Raw genomic sequence first — 17147 nt, 5'->3', positions numbered from 1 at the left:
TGTGGAGCTATTGAAGATTTTTGAGCAAGAGAGGATAACATGTTTATGTATTAAAAAGGTATGGCAACAATGCATAGGATAAGGAGCTAAGCTAAATACAGCATTTTATTTAAGTTATGTATGATGTTGCAAGCTACATGTGATGCTTAGAAACAATTAATGTCATATGAATGGGCAAGAGGCTATTTCATTTTATGGTTGGACGAAAACCACTGATGTATAGTGTGAAGGTGTTCTTGGCATATTTGCAGTACAGCTATGAGGGAGGAGAAATGCCCTGTGGAGGATTAGTTAGTTCCTCTCTTAACATCCATGTTTTAGGAGAGATTTAAAAAAAAAAAAAAAAAAGTTAGTTAAATGTATTGTAAGTTGTAATGTAGACTAGAAAAGTTTTTAAACAGTACCAGTTATGAATTCAACAAGAAAGGGTATTGTTACAGAGTAAAAGATGTGCTTTAAAGCCAGCCTCCTTTCCTTATGGAACAGTTGTTTTGTTAATAATATGCCTCCTGATCTTGATTCATTATTGAAGGAAGGAGTGACAGTTGTAACTATAATCAGATGTATACTATTTGCTGTAGGGCCAGTACATCTGCTTTTATAGGACGAATATCTGCCTTTGCATATTACAGAATTTTAACAGAGTTTCAGATGGTTATAAAGGCTACCATGAAAAGAAATAGAGAAATAGAATGAAATAGAATGTGGTAACAGGATTATCTCCTTAAGATGGAAAGGGAACGTTTCTCTGAGGAGGTGACATTTGAGCTGAAACCTGAATGGTAAGAGCCAACCATGCATGGGGTAGAGCAGTCTAGGCAGAGGCCTTAAGCTTGATCAAGCTTGGTTGATGAATAGAAAGAAGGCAGACACAGCGGGGTAGGAGGAGAAGAGGTCAAAGAGGAGAGGTCAGTTCAGTGGGTCTGTGTAGACCACGAAAGTGGGAATTTAGAAATAGGATAGTATTCTAAGTGAAGTGGAATGGTGTCGGAGCAGGGGAGTGACAGACCTGAATGATATGTTTAAAAGATCACACTGCTTGATGGAGAGCGGATTGTCGGGTGCCACCAGTGAAGGCAGTAGTTGGATTTAGGGTTATTTTGGAGGTCTGCTGGATTGATTGATGGACTGGATGTGGGAGTGGGAGATTGGGGGAGGATGGTGAGAAAAAGAGAAAGATGTGGCAGACTGGAAGGAAGAGCATGATTTAGGGGAGAAAATCTGATGGTTTGTCTGCAACTTGTTAAATTGGAGATGCCTATGGGATATCCAAGGAGGCCATTGAATATTCACAGCTAGTGAAGAGGAGAGAGCAGACCTGGAAATGCAGATTTGGGAGGCATCATCATTAACACCTTGTACTGAAGGAGTTTGCATAGGGAAAGAAGAGAAAGTGGTCCAGAACAGAGCTCTGAAGCATTGTAACATTTAGAAGTGAAGAGGGAGAGAAGTCAGGAGAGGGCCAGTGATGTAGAAGGAAAGCCAGAAATATTGTGTTGTGGAAGCCAAGAAAAGAGGACATTTTAAGGATGGGTGTTAGTGTTCACTTATTTTAGATAGTGCTGCCAGATCACGTATGATGGAGACAGAGAAATGATCATGAGTTTGGCAGTATGGAAGGCATTGGTGGCTCTGGCTAGAGCAGTTTCAGTGCATCATGGGGTTAGAAGCTAATTGGAGAGGATTGAAGAATGAATGGAAGATGAGAAATTAAGAGACGATGACTAGAAGTAAATTCCTTTTGAGAGGTTTTGCTGTAAAAGGGAGTCTAGAAATGGAATGATACCATGTGGGAGGAGGGGAGTCAAGGGAGGTTTTTTTCTTTCTGTGCCCTTTTAAAAATTGAGAAATACCAAAGCTTGTTTATATTCTGATGGGAACGATCCACTAGAGAGGAAAATTAATGATGATATAGGAAAGAGGGATTAGTTGTAGAGTCAAGTCCTTGAGGTCTTGCTGGTAGGATGGGATGAACAGCACAAGTTAGGGGATTGCCCCTTTCTAGGAGCAGGGATGCAATGATGTAATATGACCTTCCATGCCCCTTTATATACAGCTCCTTCCTCAGCCTCACCAGACTCCTTTAGACCAAGTTGATTATCTCTCTCTAATACCTATTTTTTTTTCTGTGCTACATTTTATGTGTTCTTTTGGATGAATCCAGCTTGTATAAGGCTTAGCATGAAGCAGCTGGTGATATTTAACACCAATTTCAATTTTTGTGCCAACAGGTGAAGCAAAAAATTTATTGCCATATCTTGGACCCAACAAAATGAGGGATTGTTTCTGCACCATAAATTTGGATCAGGAAGAAGTTTATCGTACTCAAGTTGTTGAAAAATCTTTAAGGTTTGTAAAAAATTGGTAAATACCATACATATGACGTATATTGATGAATAAATTTACACTTTCCAGATTTTACCAAAAAGACTTTATTCACATGAAACTTTTATTTTTCTTTTACATTCTGAATTTGTTTTTGGCATTATAGAATCTCAGAGTTTGAAGGAGCCTTAATGTTCGTTAAGCTAGACTAACTGCCTTTTGTTTAGTTCCTTCTGACAGTTATGTTTGACAGGTGGTCAACTGGTGTTTACTTGATAATGTACCAGTACCAAGGAGTTTACTGCCTCCTAAGCAGCCTGTTTGGTCTTCGAACTGTTCTGGCTTCTAGAAAGCTCTTATATTTAGTCAGTTAACGGTTATTAAAAGGAAAGCTTATTATATGCCAAAAACTTGCTGGGTGCTATTTATTAATACATCCACAAGAACAAGAGAGACACAGTGCTTGCTTCATGTGGCTTTTCATTGTTTCAAAATGTATCTTCCTCTTAAGTGTTCCTAATTCTATTCCTTGTGTTTCTGGAGAACAATTTTAATCCATCCTTCACATGACACTCTCAGATTTTTGAAAACAACTATCATATACCTCAGTTTGTTCTCTAGGCTAAATTTTGCCCATTTGTTTGAATTTTTCTCAGAGTACAGCATTATTTCATTTCTGTTGAAAATAAATAACTTACAGTTTATACAAGTTACTTAAGTAGGGCATTGTAAACAAATGAAGTCTTACGTATATTTCTCATGTTTGAAAGTGTAACAGCACTTCAGGAGTTTCATAGTAAATTCTAACTCATGAAATTGAAGTGTGCCACCTCTGCCTTATGATAGTGTTTATGGACAATGTAGTGTGGAGCTCTGCTGGCAGGATGTAGTCTTGATCAGAGATAAGAGTCAAAACAGGGACCCTGGGAGCTGTTGGAATGAACATGTGGTAGATGCAATATCAAGAGTCATGACATGTAAATTGTATTTCAGGTATCTAATTTTTTATGCTTTTTTAAATATCTTTTTCCTTTATACTTGCCTTTTTTTTCTCTGAAGTTTTCCCCTTTATTTATTGTCAGTATTTATAATTTTGAATGTCTATTGAGTTCTTTATAGGAAAGTCATTGTATAAAGCTGAAAATACTTTAGTAACCCAAAAAGATTTGAAGTAATGTACTTTACTTCTTTAGTCATAAATTACTTGCCCCTGTTGTATTAAAATTCTGTTGTTATTTATGTTATAAATAATGAAACTAAGTCAACAAAAGGCTGAATAACTTGTGCATATAATAAAGAACTTAGAAGTAAAACTAAGATTGAGACCTGAAACTATTTAAATCTCAGTTTCTTAATGTATGTTGATTCCATATCACACAAAACTCAGTGATGCACAAAACTAGTAACTGTCATAAATCGAATATTTATAGTAGTTTCTAATATGTAGCCTTGTAAATGAGTAACTAAAATTAGCTTACTTATTTTTAACCCTTGTCCTTCTACATATTTATGTTGGAGAAAATGAAATGATAACCAATTATTTTTATCCACCTTAAATTATTTTTCTAGATGCATAGCAACTTGGAAGATATTTTAAAGCTAGCAATGGTACCTAAGGTCATTTCAACATAGACTGTGTGCTAGTTAGACTAGGTGCTTCTTGGATTCTAGGTGCCACCTAGTATTTTTTCTTGTAGAGTAAGGTGAAAGAATCTGTAGTATAAACCCTTGCTCACCTTGCTTTCATTTCAATGTTTTCTACCCTTGTGGATCTTGTGATAAACTAGCTTTAAGTCTAAAGTCAATAGATACCATTTAGGTCTTTTATGAGTGCTGGATACTATAGTTTTTTAGGTAGTCTGGATATAGAGTTTTTATAACGGATAAATAGGTGTCACATATGGACTCTATAGGTCCTAAATCTCTGCCTCAAATCCTGCTAAGAAGTAGGTGGTATATAATAGCAATATTGCTTGCGCCTGGTTCTTCTCTGTCATGTCAAGAATTTCCATAAGAGTCATATGTATGATCATATGTCAGTGATAATGGTAGAGTATTGTTTCAAAAACTATGTAGGTCTAGTCATTGCTTCTTGCCAACTTTGTTGAAAAGTTTTCTTCAAATGGATTGATTGATTAATTTATTTATATAGTAAAGATGTGGGCACCTAGATGTGGGGATTAGGTTGTCGAGATGGGGATAATGCAGTGACACAGATTTCTTAATGAATAATTCTCATGTTATTCTTATTTGGCTTTAAATGTGTTTTTAAAATAATATTTGAGTGTGGATATACACTATCTAAAGGAAATTCTCCATTTTATAATTGTCTGTAAAATGATGAAAAGGAGAAAAGAAAACCATGTCTTTGCCTAATAATTTTTATATTGATTTCTATGTTGAGGCTAATTATTTTGACAGACCAACTTTTAAAAGTTTAGTTTGGTTACATTTGAAGTGAAAAATACATTGACAAAATGTGATCAGGGATATAACAACTAAAAAGCTGAGTTGGCTGTTTTCTGGACAAAGTCAGAAATGACTTCTGTAAGAGCATTTCACTTTGTATTTCTGCTTTTCTTTAAGTTATGACATCCTAAAGAGATTGCATTTTATGGTAACATTTTCAAAATATCGTTTTGTTCTTTAAACACTCTTAGGAAAGAAGAACTCTTGACAAAAGATATTCACTAGCATTTCAGAGATTGATTTCTTCATGGAAGAATTTCAGATCAAAATCACATTCTTAAAATGAACTTATAAACATAAGCTATTTCATAGGAGAAAAGTCCTGTGAAAAAAGTCCTTAGCAACTTGAGGGTAGGCAAAGATTTCTTAAGATGCAGAAAGAAGAAATTTTAAAAAAGGAAAATTAATAAACTGGATTTCATCAAAATCACAGCCTTCTTGCTCTTCAACAGACTTTGTCAGGAAAATGAATTGCAAGCCACAGACAGGAGAAAATATTCTGTCAAAGGACTTGTATTCAGAATTAAAAAAAAAATAAAGACAACTCATTTAAAATATGGGGAGAATACACAACCATATTTTCCAGAAGAAGATATACAGATGACCAACAAGCACATGAAAAGATATTCAGCATCATTAGTCATCAGAGAAATGCAGTTTAAAACCATTTCTGTCACTATAAATTCTTGAACATAATGTGTCAAGATAAAAATCAGATCACTGGTTCATGTGACAGTATGGACAGGGAACTTTCTGGGGAGATAGAAATGTTCTGTATCTCTATTGAGGTAGAGATTAAACAGGTGTATAAATTTATCATGTCACATTCACTAGAATAGCTATTCAGTAGAATAGCTTTTTAAAAAGACTTTCAGTAGCAAAAGTCGACAATCATAGTAGAGCAACTGGAGCTCTCATACATTGCTGGTAAAAATGTAAAATGGTAGGAAATCATGTTGGAAAGCAGTTTGTTTCTTAAAAGTTAGAATTTCATCTACCCTTTAACCCAGCAATTCCATTCTAAAGTTACCTACTCAAAAGAATTGAAAATATATGTCCAGGAAAAGCCTTGTATAACAATGTTTATAGCAGCTTAATTTTTAATAGTCCAAATAATCCAAATGACGTTATTAAAGAATGGATTGTGGAATATCATAAATGGAATATTACATAGCAATGAAATAAATGAACTACTGATATACTTAGAAAATGGAAACAGTCTTTTAGATGTTGAGTGAAAGAAGCTAGACACAAGAATGCTTAGTATTTGTCTCTATCTATATGGAATTCTACAACATATAATCTGTAGTGACAGAAATCAGATCACTGTGTGCCTGTGGCAGGTATGGTAGGGTAAATGCAGAAGAGCATAGGGGAACTTTGTGGGGATGTAGAAATGTTACCACATATGTATATATATTTTTTTAATGCCAGTTTTTTTTATTATTTTCATACTGTATATACATAATTATTTTTTAACATTTTATTCTTTTATTTTCCCCTTTCCCCTCCCCTCTCCTTTCTGGTAACCACTAGTCCATTGTCCACGTCCATCCATGTCTTTGCAAATGGCAGTATTTCATCTCTTCTTATGGCTGAGTAATATTCCATTGTATATATGTACCACAGCTTCTTTAGCCAATCATCTATTGTAGGACGCTTTGGTTACTTCCGTGTCCTGGCCACTGTGAATAATGCTGCTGTGAACATCAGTGTGCAAATATCTTTTCGGATATGAGTTTTCAAGTCTTTGGGGTAAATACCCAGTAGAAGGATTGCTGGATCATATGGTAGGTCAATTCTTAGTTTTTTGAGGAACCTCCATACCACTTTCCATAGTGGCCGTACCAATTTGCAGTCCCACCAGCAGTGTATAAGGGTTCCTATTTTTTCACATCCTCTCCAGGATTTGTTATTACTTGTCTTGTTGATTATAGCCATTCTAACAGGTGTGAGATGTGTTATCATATCTTAATTGAGATGGAGACCACACAGTATAAATTTATCAAAAATCATTAACCTTTATACGTAAATTAGATTTTATTGTATGTAACTTATACCTCATGAAAGTTGATTAAATAATAACCAGGTTTTTTAAAAATATATTTTAAAGTAATGTTTTACATAACATTACCCATTTTAGGTGGTATGTATTATCGTGATTAGTACAGCTTTACATATTTTTCTGAGATGATGATGGTGTGAATGACACTGTCCTCCATTCTCATTTGTGTCCACTTTAGGTGAGCATGACCCTACATAATTACTGGATCTTCTGTTTATAGGACTCCTTAAAAATTATTTGTTCAGAGCTCAACCAGGCAATTGAGGTCCTTTCATAGTTGAGCTTGGTTTGTACAGAATGTAGTTGAAACTTAGCATAGAAAATTATTTTGGAGCTTTTGAAGCTTTTCTTATGGTGTTTTAGTCTGTAATTTATTTTATTGAAAATGTTATTTGAGGACACTGTTAAATTTTCAATAATGAACTTTCTCCCTGTTCTCTCTAGCCCATTTTTCAGTGAAGAATTTTACTTTGAGATTCCAAGAACTTTCCAGTATTTGTCTTTCTATGTTTATGATAAGAACGTTTTACAAAGAGACCTTCGTATAGGTATGTACTATTCATAATTATCTTTAATTACAACATTGGTGTTTATGGTAGTGTTAAAAAAAACAACATATGTTGAACATTTCTAATCACTTTTTCTACTCTTCATGTTCATTCATGAATCTGATTTTTAATTTGTATGCTCAGCTTAGGTGCCATTTCCTCAGAAGTGTCATGACTGATCCCTCGTCATCATAGTACTTCTATAGTACTTGATGGGTCCTTTTCTATAGTACTCATGCTTGTTCATCAGTTTGTTGTTTAATATTTAGATTTTCTAGCTGAATATCATATTTATAAACTCAATGTTATCACTAACAGAGTGCCTTACATTTAGTAAATGTTCAGTATATATTTGTTGAATAGTTGAAAGAATGTTTTTATACAAAGATCACAGTATTTGATCTCCCAAAGAACATCTGTTTTTGACATTTTTCTAATATGAGTAATTAATTTGCTTTAGCCTAGTCATATGTTTTCTCTCTGGTTGTATTGGTGACTGGTAACTGTTTCTTAAATAATTGAGGCTGGATGGACTAGAACAAAGCTAACTGGCCACATATGTGTAACATTCATGGTCTTTGCACTACTGTCTTTATATTTTAATAACAGGTCTATAATTTACATATATTATCCTCTCCCTTTTTAGTATCCTGAATTTCATCATCTGCAATATGATCAGGTCTCCTACAGTTTAAATGATTAAACTTTATTTGACTTAGTCTTCTTAATAACCACTATCTAATTTATTTTTCCTTTGCTGTTAAACTCTTTAACAAATGGTCTATATCCTTCTTCTGATTACTATTTATTTCTTTTTAAGTCTCTGTAATCTGGCTTCTACATTTTTCTGACAAACTTTTTTGAAGTTTGTAAAAGTCATTTTAGAGAAAATCAAATAACCTCTTAAAAACAACTTTTTTAAGTTATAAAACTATTATATATCTTAATGAGTCTGCACAGGAATAACTACAGTTAATAATTTGAATATGTCTTCCCATTCTTTATTCCATGCATTTATGTTATTACATTGTACGACTTACTCAGTTTTTTCCTGTTTCGCTTGATATCATCTAATGATCCTTTTCCTATGTTACTAAATATTTTTTAAAAATATTTGTTATGTAATTTTTTTGTATAGAAATGTATTATTTTAACCACTCCTTTGTTGGTAAACATTTATGTTTCCAGATTTTTGGTGCTCTAAATGGTGCTACTATAAACATCCTTCTGCATAAATTTTTGAATGCCCATTTTTCTTAGGATAAATTTTTAGAAGTGAAAATACTGAGTCAAAAGGTATGAATATTTTTAGTGGTTCTCCCATATATATTTTTACATTGGCCTCAGAAATATTGTACTAATTTACATTCCCCCAAACATGACATGGGCATAAGCATTTTACCATATCCTGGTCATTCTTAGATATTATCATTGAAAAAATTTCCAATTTGATAGATGAAAAATAATATTTAATTTTGTATTTTGTATTTTTCTGATTATCAGTGAATTTGAGGAGTTTTTCATATGTTTATTAGTCTTTTACATTTTTCTTCTATGAATTCTTTTTTTGCCCTTTTTTTGCTTGGAGTTGTATCTTTTATTTATTTTTATATATCTTTAGATCTGTTAAATATGTTAACTTTTTTAAGCTATATTCATACTAAATACTTTTTCTTGTCACAAAAGGCATTTTTGCAGTTTTCAGTCCTCATCTGCCTCTGTGTCATGTTTGACTTGTTGAAAGCCCAGGGAAAACCAGTTTAATGACATTGTGTTTTCCTGGTTGTCTTTATTCTTCTGACTTCCTTACTTCTATGCAGACTCTTCTTTTTCTAGCATCATCCCTGAGGCTCCATCCTCAATTCAGTTAAACAGACATTTACAAACACTTTTATGTGGCATACAATGAATGGGAATATTAAGATGAATAAGACTCAGTTTGCTTCCAGGCTATCAGAGAGGCAGACTTGTACTCTAATACTAATATAATAGGTTCTGTGCTGGAGGTATGAACAAAGTACTTGGGAGCATTGAGGGGAGAACAGTTAATTTTGTTTGGTGGAGGATTAACAGAGACTACCTAGGTAGGAAAAGGAAGAAAAGGTAATAGGGATTGGCAGAAGCAGGGGAGAAAAAAATTGAATCATTTTTGTGGCGTATCTGCTGGAGTATGTAAATTACTTAGGAGAAGGGTAGTAAATGTAAAGTTGGAAGTATAAACTGGGGTCAAGTTGTGATGGATCCTAAAAGCTGTGCTAAGGAATTTGGACTTTATACAGTAGTATTGAGTCTTTTAAAAATGAGGAACCTTTTAAAAATTACATATAATTGTGTATACATATATACTTTTGTAGTTTAACAAGTTCCTGTGGTCTACAACAGTAACTTTCAAGCTATAAACTCAGTGTTTATTGATTACATTTAAAATATATTATGTATAACAATATATACACATATATTTTTTTAAAGTACATATACATATACTTGAAATGTATGATCTATCATTTATAGTTTAGACTAGAGAGAGATTAGAGGCAGGGAGACCAACCAGGAGGCTATTATCAAATGAGATGAATAGGGCAATGGCAGTGGAAATACAAATGAGGGAATGTACTTCACAGGAGTAGCTTCAAATAGGATTTAGGGACTAAGAGTACAAAGAGGATGTGAGAAGGGATAGAGTTAAAAATGTCTTGTTAATGTGGTTGTCATTAACTGATAACAAAGAACACAGCAGTAGCATTCAGTTTTGAGCAGAGGATGGGAAGGAGAGGACGGATGACTTTGGTTTTAAACAAGTTAAATTTGTATTACTCAGGGAACATCTTTGTGGAACATCTTTGGTTGACTGTTGAGAATACAGATCTGAAGCTTAGACAAAAGAAGAGCTGGAGATGTGAATTTGAGAGTCATTAGCATTAAGTGATACTTGAAGCCTCTACTATAATGAATGAAATTTCTCTGAGAGGAGATAAGCTGTGTGTTGCAGGGAAAATGAGGCTTCAGTGAAGATTGATAAGGTGTATCAGGAAGGTAGAGAGAGAGATAGGAGAGATTAATATCACCAAAAGCGAAGAGATCTTTTGATGTCCACAATTAGAGAGAGGTAGAGTAGGATAAGGATTGGATAGAGGCTGTTGGTGATTATTAGTGACCCCTGAGAGAGAGTGTTTTAGATTGACTATCATGTCTTTTTAAGAACATATTTTGTAATTTTTATTGTCTGTTTACACATTATAGTTATATAGTATTTCTTGAAAAGGACTGTAGTTGAGGTTTATGGTTTCCAAAAGTTGCCTTTGTTTTGTTTTGTGTGTGTGTGTGTGTGTGTGTGTGTGTGTGTGTTTTCAAAAGTAAAAATCAGTTTTAAGTAAGAATCAATTCTTTGTGGATTCGTATCAGAAAACCATAACTTTGTGTGAGAACTTTTTTCCATATAAGTTTATTCTTATTAATACGTAAAATTTCTATATTTAGTGGGAATTTTTTTCCTTTTACACATAGGAATTTTTATTAAATTAAACAGTACATACGTACCCTTTAAAGTTGGGAAATGGTCTTGATGCTTTCATTTATAAATATTTACACTTTTGTAGGTCAACATATTTTCTTTTGTCATTAACTCATAAAGTTGGGTTGTTGGTTTTTAAAAAAATTTTGAGCTACTGGAAATTGAGTTTTCTCAATTATTTTATAACTCTGAGTTGCCCAGTTGTAGATTAAACAGTACCATAGCATTTTCTGGAAATGAAATTTAAGCTATAGATGTGAGAATGTGTACTGGTTAAATATAGCTTTAAGCGTCTGTTTGTTTTTTATTCGTATTATATAAGTAATATATGGATATTTTCGTTTTTATAAAAAAATTTGAATTACCATATTACAGATAATCCTATGACCACTGACCCCCTCCAATCCCCTTCCCAGAAGTAATGACTATTTTCAATATGGGGCATAATTTTTTGTATTAGGTATCTTTAGGTGCCAGGAATAGTTCATGCAAAAGATGGATTATGGATTAATTGAAAACTTGAAACCTAGGAACCATTTTACAAAAAGATAGGAAATTGTAAAATTAAGGCTTTAAAGGTCTTTTACTGTGCGATATATTGTCTTAAGGTATGCTGTCATCTTCTTTTAAAAATTGAGAAAAAAGTGAAAAGAAAAACTTTATATAAGGATGAGTTTCCAATTCTAGTGAAGATTCTTATAACATTAAAATTAAATTAAAACATATGTATTTTACCTCCCAATGTGTATTTTCTAGTTAATTTAGTTTTCAGAGGAATCTAGGCTCAAACAACTAAACTATGATTATCTTGGTAGACTGTGGCAACTTTTTTTTTCCTTTCCCTTTGGCTCAGAATGATATTTGCTAGGGAGAATTTTTACTAGGATATCAGAGATGTGAATTCTGGTCAAGACTGTCACTAACTAGCTGTATGACCTTAAGTCACTTTGCCTTCTTAGGCCTTGTTCATCCAGAAAATGAGGCTGAATTTAAGATAGCTGTCTTTTCCAACTCTTCGAATTATAATTTCTGCTGGCATTTAGCTCTTAAGTCAAACCTACTATTTAAATTTTGCCTAAGACTATACTTTGGCATCTGTTTGCATAGATAATGTATCAGTCATCTATTGCTATGTAACAGATTACTCTAATACTTAGTAGCCTAATATAGCAACCATATATTTGTTCATGATCTTGTGGCTTGTCAGTTCGGGCCAAGTTGAACTGAGTGGTTCTTCTGCTGGTCTCACCTGGGGTCACTAATGTGCATTTATCTGGGATATTGATTGAGCTGAATGGTCTGACTCATATGTCTAATGGCTAGTGTGGGCTATTATCTGAGCCTTCCTCCCCACATGGTGTTGGGGTTCCAGAAGGGTAAGCTCCACTTCACAGGTGCTTATTAAACCTCTGCTTGTATCACATTTGCTCATGTTCCTTTGGCAAAAGCAAGTGACGGGGCCAAACCCAGAGTCTGTACTGGAGGTGATCACACAATGGCATAGACCAAGGAGACCATTAATATGCCAGTCTAACACAGAGACCAAAATGTATCCACCTAAACCCCATACACTGAGGCATTGAAGGATTGCTACAACTGAATTGTTGTTATTCTGACTATCTGCCAGAATTTGTTCAGTCTCCTGGTCCTATTTCATCTTGTATAGGCAGTCACACTTGTCACTACTTTTTCTTACTCTTTCAGCCATCTCTACTAGTATCCAAGTAGGAACAGGACTGTCGAGATTTTTGCCATTTGGTGATCTATATTAGGATGAAATTTCTAAGAATAAGCCGTGTCTAAAAATGGGGCCCAAATATAACACAATATGTAAGAATGTCTTCTATTTGGTAAATGTTCAGTTAATCTGGCTTTTCTTTCAATTCAGTGCTCTTTCCACTGTATCAGGCTGCCTACCTTTCACAGTCAATACTTGCAATCTAACTAGTTTAACTAAGGGCAGCTCAAAACAGATGAGAGTATTTTTGGCCTTATTTGTATTTCAGAAACTTGTCCCTCCCATCCCTGTCCCTCTCTTCTCCTTTTTCTGTATTCCTTTGCCCTTTACTCTCCTACCTTTCTCTCAATCATTCATTTAGTCATTCTCTCTCTTGCCCTTCCTCTCTACCCTGTTTGATTCCCTAGGATTGGTGACTTTTTCATATGTTATGTTGCCTAATAAAGTGCTGAACATGTTGCAGGTATCATAATACCTAATGACTTGAAATGTTTTTATTTTCCTCTGTCATTCTTATATAACAGTTTTTCTGACTTCTTGGGATCATATGTTCTTCCCTGCTTTGTCTTTAGTCTCATACAACTAAATCTCTATATTTCACAAACTGATATTTTAAAAAGAAACTTGATAGAATAAGAGCTGGCAATAAAATTACAGGTTTTTCTCAACTTATTAGTGGCTTATTTATGCAACTAGACAGAGAAGGGTTTCCCTCTTAGGAGACAAGAACCATTCAACTAAGAGCGGATTCTCTTTTGGGAAAGCACCTGTGGGAGAAGATGTATTTCCAGTTATCTGGAGTTATGAGTCATAACTTCAGTTAGAGGAATCTGGAAATCAAATCACCATTTAAAACACAGTGCCGTCGTGATTATTTGTTAAATGAGTAAGTGGATGAAACTAGTAAATTTCTAAATAAACTTTTTTTAAAAAAAACTCTATTTTTAAGTTAGGGGCTTGCTTTAGTGATGTTTGTATATATTATATGTACACACACATACATCTACATACATATTCATAAATTGTGTACAAAACTAAAAATCTTGGAAATTGTAAAATAGGGTTGTTAATCAGGAGAATACTAGTAAGTTTCTGGATGGTGGGTTTACTCTGAAAATTATATGCCAGAAGATATCTGTGTTTTTCTGGGGAGAGGACACAAAAGGTACATAAATACTAAAATTCTTAAAGAAGGGAGATGAGTGGTTCTCAGAATACAAGAACTTCAGCTATAGGATGTATCGATGTATGTATGTACACACACACACACACACACACGGTGTCAAGCTGTTATCCATTGGCTTAACGTTTATATCTGGTGTGAAATCAATGGTAAATGGAACCACTTGATAGAATTTTGATAATCGTAAGTATTTTTTTGTGACAAACAATATTGAATATTTGTCATAACTGTATCCTAAGCCATTCCTGGTATTATATTGATTTGCCAGGAATTTGATACAATCTGTAAGTAAAATATATCAAGAGATTTGTATGATTTGGTTGTTAACCTAAACTCCTTCAGCAGCTTAAAGAATATTTGGGTGTTCCAGTTAGGCTTTGAATATGTATAGTCAGTACTGGAAGAATTTCTGTTTTTTCATCATTTTATATCTTAAATTTAACCCCAAAAGGCTGAAATACATTATTCTCCTAGTGCCATTTCCTACAAGATTTGAATGAATTATAAATGCTGTATATTCATTTACATGAAGATTTTGGCCTTCTCATGAGATTTCATCCATTATATTTAAAAGAAAGTTGGAAAGATTTATGCTTGTTGTGAGGGTCAATTTATTGATTTTAAAATTTTACAAGTTTTAAGTCTCGTGTGTTAATAAATATAGTTGATGTATTTTCAATAGTTCTCCTTTGAATTATGTATTAATACAGTTGTCACTCTAATAAAAAATATATATAGCTGTGTATTTTAATATTTTCCTTAAAATTACACACATATCTTTTGTAGTTCGAGTTGATAAACTTAACAAAAATTTTAATATGGTTAAAATTTTTTTAGTAACAGCTTTATCGAGGTGTAATTCATATACCATAACACCCTTTTACAATGTACAGTGTTGGTGGTTTTTCATGCCTTTCCTTTCCACTTGATACACAAAAATTGATATATCTTGACAGAAAAATGTTTTACCGTTTTCTAAAAATTTTCATATGTTGAACTGAAAGACCTAGATAAATCATAAGTGCAAGATACCCTGGAAGTATAATTAAGGTACTTGAAATGAAAATTCTTATTCGATAAAAGAAAGTGAACTGTTTTTGACTTTAGTATATCTCCATTGTTAAAGTTTTTATGATCTTTGAATAAATTGTCAGTCATATGCAAAACTATTTCTACTTCTTAAAACTTGAATTGAGGAAGGAAATGCTTTGTACCAACATGGAAAATAATTCATTACAATGAGAACATTTCTGTTTCTTCCTCTCATACTACTTTGCTCATTGTACTGTATCTTTCTCTAAGAGGTAGAAACACTTTAAGGAACTGCTGTGATTTTTTGTGTGTGTGTGTGCATTGAAGCAGTATAAACAGTGTTTGCAATATTTTGAAAAAAGCAAACTTTTAATAAAATCATTGCTTTCATTTCCCATAATTTTCAAGTCAATTTTTAATCTTAGTGATGTATAATATTTTTATTTGTCTCTTAATTGGGACTTAAAAACTCTTATTAAATGTAGATTTAGAACATGGGATTAGTCATAGCATTAAAGCATTGGGAAGATTAGTTTGCACTGTCATTGTATACCACTTTTTACATTGAATGTACTCGGTAAAAACATGAATCTGAATAAGTGTTAAAAAGTTCATTTGTATTTACCTGCAACTGAATTTTGGCTACTTCCCTGATTCAAAACGATCCAGAGAAAAGTCTGTCAAGGGGGAAGGAGAAATGAGCACTTTTCATTCTTTAGAATATAGAAAAATGCTTTATAAAAATGTATTTTTATATCAATAGGTACAAATTCTTTTAAAACATTTTCTACACAGTATTATATATAACAGTGCTGATTATACAAAATGTCTCCTCATATTGTTTTACTTATTTCCCGTAGGAAAAGTAGCCATCAAAAAAGAGGACTTGTGTAACCACAGTGGCAAAGAAACTTGGTTTTCACTACAGCCAGTTGACTCCAATTCAGAGGTTCAGGTAAATATTAAATCTTAAGTGATTAGAAGATTGTCACACACAGAAATGAATGAAAAATGAATTATACTAGATCATATACATAAAGCTTATTATACCTAATTTTAAATTCTGGCGCCAAATATTATAGACCTTTGGGTAATATAATATATAGCTAGAAGGTAATGCCTTGCCACATGAATTCAAGAATAACACGTGTATGAGGAGTTTGGGGAGGTTATATTAGGTGGACATTTTTTTTCTCCCTTAGTTCTTTTGTTTGAGTCAAAGTAGCAAATTATTAAAATTTTTTAGATGGGGAAAAGTTTTAAGGAAAAAAATATGTTTTATTGATTCTAACTTTGAGGAGAATCCCTAGATGTCTGTGATTTCATCTGTTCTGACCAAGATGCTTTACTCTATAATAAAAGAGACTTGGGAAAATGTTATTCATTCAAACTATGCCTAAGCCCGCCATACAGAACCTTTATTCCCACATCCACCCTTCCTATTGTTCTCTCTTTCTTTATTTGAAAGGGTATCATTACTCTTTTTAAAGCTCTTCTTTCCTCTTGCCAAAATAAGAAGGTCTTACAGATTCTGTGAGTAAAGATAGATGTTTAGCTATGTACCTTAACGTTTTTGTTTCTGAAAAATATGACTTTCTCTTAGAAATTGTTATTTCTATCTAAAGGGAATCCTTTTATGTAACCCTATTTACTTATAAAATATAGTTAGGATTGTGAAACCATTTCCCGAGGGCATAACTGCAAGCAGAATTCTTCCCCTCTAAAAGAAGCTATAATTTGCCACTGTGACTCAAACAGAAGCTTAGGACAAGAAAAAAGTGCTGCACACACACCCACAGATATTTGCAAATAAAGTGCCTGTGTTTCTGTTTCCTCATAACCTCTCAAGCATTCTCCTTGATTAAATTGTCAAAAAATTAGGTATTGGTATACCAAAACCCTTTAAGTACAAAATGCAATTCAAACTTTTCCTGTTTATCCACTGTACCCCATTTTAACATTCTTTTCTCTCCATTTGGCAGTAACTGTTATTCACATCCCAATTATACAGTATGGTAAATGATCCAGGTGAGAGGCAATGTGATGAAGTGGAAAGGGTTTTAAACTAGAAGTCAGAAAATTTAGATCCTAATTTTCATATGTGGTTACATTATTGGCCTTGAATTTTATTTCTATAAAATGGAAATAAAAGTTTCCATGTTTACTCATATGAGAGTTAAGTGAAACACCTTTCAGACTATTTTGAAAGCTGTTAAATGCTATCAAATGTAAAATATCAGTTAGCCACTAGTTGATAAAGTGGCCATTTCCTTATA

The 17147-nt window shown here is 33.3% G+C and overlaps 1 protein-coding gene across 2 annotated transcripts in view; it reads left to right on the top strand.

Moving 5' to 3' along the window:
• Positions 1-17147, top strand: part of RASA2 (RAS p21 protein activator 2) — a 100268-nt gene that overhangs the window by 18846 nt on the left and 64275 nt on the right. For both annotated transcript variants that reach the window (XM_011357437.2, XM_011357436.2), the window contains exons 2-4: positions 2232-2349; positions 7304-7407; positions 15732-15826. In XM_011357437.2, the coding sequence (XP_011355739.2) occupies positions 2232-2349; positions 7304-7407; positions 15732-15826 (317 nt within the window). The remainder of the gene's footprint in view (positions 1-2231; positions 2350-7303; positions 7408-15731; positions 15827-17147) is intronic.

The sequence above is a fragment of the Pteropus vampyrus genome, unplaced genomic scaffold (assembly GCF_000151845.1).
Source record: "Pteropus vampyrus isolate Shadow unplaced genomic scaffold, Pvam_2.0 Scaffold35, whole genome shotgun sequence".
Lineage (NCBI taxonomy): Eukaryota > Metazoa > Chordata > Mammalia > Chiroptera > Pteropodidae > Pteropus > Pteropus vampyrus.
The sequence above is the reverse complement of the archived record's forward strand: the minus strand, read 5'-3'. Positions and strand labels throughout refer to the sequence as shown.